Genomic DNA, 8,106 nt, shown 5'->3' on the forward strand with positions numbered 1-8,106 from the left:
TTATTGGGGCGATAAAATAGCTGATAAATTAATTTTAACAGATTTTTATTTTAATTAAAAAAAAGTTCAGTTGGACTACTCAGATCTCAGTGTGACTTAGATGGAAGGGTGTAAATGGGTTGTTTTAAAATTGTTTTCGTACTGTATTGTTTAAATTTGTTAAATTGTTTTACTCTGTGTGTATTATGATGAATGTGTTTTGCGATGTGATATGGGCCATGGCTGAAATAAACCTACCTACCTACTCTATTGTGGACCGATAGAAGGAAACACACAAGATTTTCAGAATATCTATTCTGAGGTTTGTTACGGAAAAATCACCGGGTAGAGGCTGCTCTGCTCCCGGTCCTACGGAAGAAGCCCGTGGTTCGCTGCGGAGTCAACGGAGACCAGCCAGAGATTGGAGCAAAAGCAAAGGAGTTTATTGCGCAACAAGGTTCCGGAGGATCCGAACCCCGAACAAAGCATGTCATGGACTTTTAAAACTTCCCGCTATCACCCAGAATACATTGCAGAATACATCATAACTTCGTCAGAGAAAGGAGGGGAAAGAGGAGGTCCAGGTCAGATTTACATACGGGTAAACAAGTTTAGCATATCAGGAAGGGTGGCAGGAACAAGTAGATGGGTTTAGGGTGAGTGCAATATACATACAAGGCTTAGAACAATAGGAAAACATCTTAGGGGATGTCTGTCACCATGGTAACGGATTGGAGGGTGCTTGAGTGAATCACCTGGGTGGGGCATTTCCTGCAGCACCTGGTGTGTTCCCTCGCTTAGGGGATTATGAAAGCCACTGGGATGAATTTTATTTGGATGGCAGAAATCATATACAGTCAAAATAATAACCTTCCGATGGTTGGAGAATGGCGGGGACCGTGGGACTAGAGAGGTCATCTCCCAAGGAGAAGATAGACACTAGAATGGAGCAGATCAGATGTGGCATTCCGGAGATATGGATTTTTACAATAATAAACGTTTGCAGTGTCAAGAAGACCACCCCAGAGTCTAAATTGTCCAGTAGTTACATTGTATCGAGTTATAATTAATAACTTCCTCTCAAAGTACATCATAGTAACAGTTCCATTGTTGACCTGTCATCACCTCATCAGTGGGTTAAACGAGGCGTGCAGAGCGGCAGCTGAACGTTCCATTTTGCAGGCTGAGCTGAATGCATGCTTCTGATTGGTGGGTCGCCGTTCATTGAGAAAATGGTCCGTACGAGGAACGGTTTGACAGGAGCGATCTCGGAGGTTTAAAGGGGCGCAAATCGGCGTTTTTGGGGAAACCCTTTATCGCAAGGGCTTATGTGGGTGCTTGTGCAACTTGTGTGTGAGGGGGAAGACCAGAACAGGGTGAAGGGGTGCCCGCTCATCGTCAGGGGAGGAGGCTTCTCGGTCCCGCACTCGCCGGCATGGAAGCCTCGCGGTGGGGCCGCGCGGTGGGGAAGGTGACAGCTGGAACTTTTCCTTATCAGGTTCTTGAAACCTTAGATTCCGACCGTCTCTCCTTCACCTAGTCCTGACAGGGATATGAGGGACCTGTGGGGGCCCTCCAAATGCTGATGGGCTGTGACTTGTGTTATTCATGAACACTTGAGTTTTTTTACTGGGGCTGATAAGTGGTCCAGCTGAATGCTTTTGAATGCCAGATGACAACAGAAGAGAGCTCTTGCTTGAAGCATGACTGGCCATGGTTGATTTTGAAGTCCATCTAGCAGGCCTATTTTACCGGGTGCTTTTATTACTGTTTGTTAAAAAAATTAAATCTGTATGCTGCCGTTAATCCGAAGACCACAGGATGGCTTATGCAACATACAAGAACACGAAATACATAACAAACAAACAAAAAGGAGCAGGCCATTAACGCCTCTCCTACAGACTATTTATTGTGTGCTTATTCATCACTTGCCACAAAAGAAAAAAGTGTTGGTGCCACTTAACAGCAGTGTAAAACACAATAATACAATTTGCCACAAGTTAATCATTTAAAAGCAATGCAGCAGATAAAAGTGCTCCTCCACAATAATCAAATGGGGGGAAAATGCCCTCTCCCACATATGCCTGAACATAGAAATGGCAACCAATTCCCACCTACCTGGCACAACACGATAAATTGGGCCCCAAAGCCCGAGAGAATAGAAATGCCTTTGCTGGGTGCCCAAAATATGAGTGTTGGTACCAGGCAGTTTTTCCCTGGGCTCCTTTTTGGGGGTGGGTTGTAGCTTGGTAGAAGAATCATAGAATTGTTGAGTTGGAAGGGATCACAAGGGTCATCTCGTCCAACCCCCTGCAGTGCAGGAATCTTTCACCCAACGTGGGGCTTGAACCCACAACGTTGAGATCAAGAGCCTCGTGCTCTGCCGACTTGAGTTCCAGGATTCAAGAGCGCTCCCTTTGCATGCAGATAGCAATCCCTGTTGTCTCCATTAAGGGCTGGAAATGTCCCCCGCCTGAAACTCTGGGAAGCCGCTGCCAGTCAGCGTAGACTGGGAAGCCGCGTTTTCTTTGTCTGTTGGCTTTGTGTTTTCCACTCTCCTGGCAGAGGACTAAAAACTGCTCTTCGTTTCCAGAAATGGACCGTGCGATTGGAGGTGGGTTTGAAAGAGACTTCCCGAGGAACGAAATGGGGATGCCTCGTAGCTTTGGAGACACCCTGGACAGAGGGCTGGGTAAGTGTGGCCCAATCGGTGTCTTCCCAACTCTGACAAACCCTTCTTAGGCTTGGATCTTTTGGGTGCTCAGCAAAGCAGCCACTGACAGCTCCCCCCTCTTTCTTTGAAAGGGCGTTTTCTGGTTGTTGTTTTTACTAGCCTGACAACCAAGAGGAAGGAGATGGCAATTAGGGTAACCAGGTCAGTTCCCCCGCCCAGCCACCCTCCATAATGCACACCCCACCGATTTTTGTTCAAAATGTGAGCCAGTGATGAAGCAAGTCAGGGCCTGGCAGAGAAATGGGGTTGCAGAGTCCTGTCTGTTAGGGATAATTCAGACTGAAATCCCCAGGTGTCAAAAAAGGGTGTTTGTGTATGCGACGACGGTGGCTCGTGTTTCGTTGCCCAAAATCGGGAAAACGAACGAGGTCCAAGCTAAAGAAGAATGGCAACTTAAACGATGGAATATGCGCAGCTTGCGGACCTACATAGAGAACAAGAGAACATGTATAAAGAAAATTGGAAAATGTTTTATTGAATACCTGGGGGGAAATTGTGTACCTTGATATAGGAGAAGGGAAGTCTTGCTATCTTTAAGGTTGGTACAAATGAATAACCCAAGACCACCCCCCAGATACATCCTGCATACATCACAGAAGGGGTGTAACCCAAGACACCCCCAGATACATCATGCATACATCACAAAAGGGGTGTGTATTTCATAGTAATAAACAATCCTCTCTCCCACCCCCCCCCCCCACTTTCCACAGGCCATAGGTCATTTAATGCTCGGCAAAGAGACATGGTAATGATGGTGCAAGGCGAGCCTTTGGGGAGGACTATTCTACAATCGGGGAGCCACTGCAGAATGCCCATTCTCTTATTGCCACCCTCGAAAACTCTCTGGGATGGAGGACATAGAGAAGGGCCTTAGATGACAAGTGCAGGGTCTGGGTTGGTTGGTTGGTTGCAGGGCTTAAAGGTTTTCCCCACCTCGGTATAACATTGCTGTGAACAATGGGGCTCCAGTCTCTGACCAAGGGAGATATTTGCTATTCTGGTTCGTTGTGTGGAGTGAATTTTAGAATATTTAAAAAATTGTAAAAATTTGAAAAAACACTGACAGGTGCGGTGAAATACTTGCAATATAACAGAAAGAATAACCATAGATAGTGGTATTATTGTAATGAAAATAAAATGTGGAGAAAGCTAAGGGAAGCGGTGGTGAATGAAGGAATCAGAAAACTAAAGTAGAGAAGGAGGGACGTCAGGGAAACTCGGCGGAGTTTATGTTATAATTTAAAGATTATATTTGGTAAATGTGTACTCGTTTTGTTATCTGAAAATAAAAACATACTTGCAGAAAAAAGAGAAGAAGGGGGGAAGGCCGCTGCTTAAAGGTTTTCCCCACCTCGGTAAACATTGCTGTGAACAATGGGGCTCCTGTCTCTGACCAAGGGAGATATTTGCTATTCTGGTTCCTTTGGTCCTTTACTGCTTGCATAGCTCAGTCGGTAGAGCATGAGGCTGTAACATCCAGGGTTGTGGGCAGTGGGGTAACAAGGTCAGGTGGTCCCCGGTGTGGATTTTCCCCCCACCCCTCCCGCATTGAAATTTCCCTCTTCCTCTACCCCCCATCAAAGAAAGCCGTGCAGGCAGCTATCCGATGTAGATCCAGCTTTCTCTCCCTCCCTCCCCCGTCAAAGAAAGCCACATCCTGCCCCCCTCCAGACGCACGGAATATGAGGAAACTGATGGAATATGCGCAGCTTGTGGACCTAACCTAGAGAACAAGAAAAAGCATGTTTAAAGAAGATTGGAAAATGTTATTGAATACCTGGGGGGAAATTGTGTACACTTGATAATAGGAGAAGGGAAGTCATTGCTATCTTTAAGGTTGTTAAAATGAATAACCCAAGACTACCCCCCAGATACTTCATGCATACATCACAAAGGTGTGATGTATTTCATAGTAATAAACAATCCTCTCTCCCACCCCCCCACTTTTCACAGGCCATAGGTTATTTAATGCTCGGCAAAGAGACATGTAATGATGGTGCCAAGGCGAGCCTTTGGGGAGACTATTCCACAATCGGGGAGCCACTGCAGAAATGGCCCGTTCTCTTATTGCCACCCTCCAAAACTCTCTGGGATGGAGGACATAGAGAAGGGCCTTAGATGACAAGTGCAGGGTCTGGGTAGGTTGGTTGGTTGGTTGCAGGGCTTAAAGGTTTTCCCCACCTCGGTATAACATTGCTGTGAACAATGGGGCTCCTGTCTCTGACCAAGGGAAATATTTGCTATTCTGGTTCCTTGTGGTCCTTTACTGCTGGCATAGCCCAGTCGGTAGAGCGTGAGGCTGTCAACCTCCAGGGTTGTGTGCAGTGGCGTAAGAAGGTCAGGTGGTCCCCGGTGGGGATTTTTTTTTTTTGGTCACCCTCCCACATTGAAATTCCCCCTTCCTCTACCCCCCCATCAAAGAAAGCCATGCAGGCAGCTATCCGATGTGGATCAGCTTTCTCCCCCTTCCTCCCTCCCTCCCCCCGTCAAAGAAAGCCACATCCTGCCCCCCTGCAGCCGCACGGGGGGCAATGGCATGCTGCCCGCCCTCCTGCGAAAGCCGCTATATGGTGGCAAAGATATAGAAACTGAAGGAAAACATCGTGAAAATGATGTCCAAGCTAAAGAAGAATGGCAACTTAAACTGATGGAATATGCGCAGCTTGCGGACCTAACCTAGAGAACAAGAAGAACATGTATAAAGAAAATTGGAAAATGTTTATTGAATACCTGGGGGGAAATTGTGTACACTTGATAATAGGAGAAGGGAAGTCATTGCTATCTTTAAGGTTGTTAAAATGAATAACCCAAGACCACCCCCCAGATACATCATGCATACATCACAAAAGGTGTGATGTATTTCATAGTAATAAACAATCCTCTCTCCCACCCCCCCACTTTCACAGGCCATAGATCATTTAATGCTCGGCAAAGAGACATGTAATGATGGTGCCAAGGCGAGCCTTTGGGGAGACTATTCCACAATCGGGGAGCCACTGCAGAAATGGCCCATTCTCTTATTGCCACACTCCAAAACTCTCTGGGATGGAGGACATAGAGAAGGGCCTTAGATGACAAGTGCAGGGTCTGGGTAGGTTGGTTGGTTGGTTGGTTGCAGGGCTTTAAGGTTTTCCCCACCTCGGTATAACATTGCTGTGAACAATGGGGCTCCTGTCTCTGATCAAGGGAGATATTTGCTATTCTGGTTGCTTGTGGTCCTTTACTGCTGGCATAGCTCAGTCGGTAGAGCGTGAGGCTGTCAACCTCCAGGGTTGTGTGCAGTGGCGTAAGAAGGTCAGGTGGTCCCCGGTGTGGATTTCCCCCCCCACCCTCCCGCATTGAAATTCCCTCTTCCTCTACCCCCCATCAAAGAAAGCCGTGCAGGCAGCTATCCGATGTAGATCCAGCTTTCTCTCCCTCCCTCCCCCGTCAAAGAAAGCCACATCCTGCCCCCCTCCAGACGCACGGAATATGATGGAAACTGATGGAATATGCGCAGCTTGTGGACCTAACCTAGAGAACAAGAAAAGCATGTTTAAAGAAGATTGGAAAATGTTTATTGAATACCTGGGGGAATAGGATAGGGCGCATCGCGGCCAGCAACATGGACAGGATGGGGCTGGACCGCATGGGGGCTGCCGCAACCAACATGGACAGGATGGGGCCCGCCATGGGGGCAGGGCTAGACAGGATGGGGCTCGCCATGGGGAGCACCTTTGAGAGGATGATGGAGATGGACAGGGGGAACTTTGCCGCCGGGAGCTTCGCTGGCGCCCTCGGGACCGGAGGACCTGCTGCTGCCGCCGGTGTAGCCAGGAAGGCTTGCCAGATTTTTGTGAGAAATGTGAGTAAGGGGCAAGATGGCAAGCCACTGGGTTCAGCTTTGGGCTGCTGCTCCAAGTAGATTTTCCTCCCTCTGCCCAGTACCCCACCCCCCACCCTGTCCCCTGTCAGAAATCAGAACTGAGCTTGCAGGGAAGTTTTCATAGGCTCGAACCTCAATAGGTTGCGTGGCTGGATGTAGCGCAGGTCTTGGGCGGAAATTTCTGCATCGTGGTAGGAAAGCATTTTGAGTTTCCTAGCAGGGGGGTGGTTCCTGACTTCTGGTGGGTGGTTGTGCATTTATTCCCCCTGGTGGGTGGTTGTTGGGGGGCCCTGTGACGATGATTCTGACTACTACTTTCTCTCTCTTCTTCCTAGCTTCCTTTTGATTTCGCGTGGAAAATGCTGAAAGACGCTCCTTTCCGCCTGGGCTGCTCGGCTCAAGATGGCGGTGCAGATCTCCAAGAAGCGAAAGTTTGTGGCTGATGGTATCTTCAAAGCTGAACTGAATGAATTCCTGACTCGGGAGCTGGCTGAAGATGGCTACTCTGGCGTGGAGGTCAGAGTTACCCCAACCAGGACAGAAATCATCATCCTTGCAACCAGAACTCAGAATGTTCTGGGCGAGAAAGGGCGCCGTATTCGTGAGCTGACTGCTGTTGTCCAGAAGCGGTTTGGCTTTCCCGAGGGAAGCGTTGAGCTGTATGCTGAGAAAGTGGCCACGAGAGGGCTGTGCGCTATTGCTCAAGCAGAGTCGCTGCGTTACAAGCTTCTGGGGGGCCTTGCCGTCCGTAGGGCCTGTTATGGTGTCCTCCGCTTCGTCATGGAGAGTGGAGCCAAGGGCTGCGAAGTGGTGGTGTCCGTGGCCAGCGAGCCAAGTCCATGAAATTCGTGGATGGCCTGATGATCCACAGTGGAGACCCCGTCAACTACTATGTCGACACAGCTGTCCGCCACGTCCTCCTCAGGCAGGGTGTCCTGGGCATTAAAGTGAAAATCATGCTTCCCTGGGACCCAAGCGGGAAGATTGGCCCCAAGAAGCCCTTGCCAGACCACGTCAGCATTGTGGAGCCCAAGGAAGAGATCTTGCCCACCACCCCCATCTCGGAGCAGAAAGGCACAAAGCCAGAACAGCCCCCCCATGCCGCAGCCCGTCCCCACGGCATAAGGGGTTTAAAAACATCTGGAACAAAGAGTTTGGTGTCTTGTACAAATATCTCTTTAATAAAATCAGAAAAAGACCAAAAAAAAGGTGAAAGACAAGTTCAATGAGTGTGGTGAGTAGCTTAATTCCCAAAAGACACGGGAGGAGGGAGAGGATCGTTGGGTGGGCTGGGTTGCCCCTCCCATGTTGCTCTATTAGGCAGGATTAGATCGGGCACGCCCCCCCTCCCAAGTGGCAGGGAGACCCCTCCAATTCCCAGTTCTTTCCTGCTGAGTTCCCAGAGCAGGCTGTGTGGCAGATGCATTGTCCCCTGAGAAGAGATCTCTTGTAGATTTTGAACTGACTAAATCGGGAGAAGCATCCAGTCAGCCGGAAGATGGACAGTCCTCTTTCTTTCGGCTGACTG

General features: G+C 48.8%; 2 protein-coding genes across 2 annotated transcripts; both read left to right on the forward strand.

Annotated features, from left to right (window-relative positions):
• Positions 1-6,305: 6,305 nt before the first annotated feature.
• LOC117039707 (heterogeneous nuclear ribonucleoprotein M-like) lies at positions 6,306-6,967 on the forward strand (the record flags this gene model as incomplete). Its single annotated transcript, XM_033136887.1, has 2 exons — positions 6,306-6,557; positions 6,914-6,967. Coding segments are annotated over exons 1-2 (294 nt in total), but the record flags the coding sequence as incomplete, so codon positions are not given.
• Positions 6,941-7,777, forward strand: LOC117039444 (40S ribosomal protein S3-like). Its single transcript, XM_033136557.1, is given in 3 exon segments — positions 6,941-7,392; positions 7,395-7,666; positions 7,668-7,777. Coding segments are annotated over 3 exon segments (720 nt in total). The 5' UTR covers positions 6,941-6,980; the 3' UTR covers positions 7,704-7,777.
• Positions 7,778-8,106: the final 329 nt, after the last annotated feature.

This window comes from Lacerta agilis, chromosome 18 (genome assembly GCF_009819535.1).
Source record: "Lacerta agilis isolate rLacAgi1 chromosome 18, rLacAgi1.pri, whole genome shotgun sequence".
Classification (NCBI taxonomy): domain Eukaryota; kingdom Metazoa; phylum Chordata; class Lepidosauria; order Squamata; family Lacertidae; genus Lacerta; species Lacerta agilis.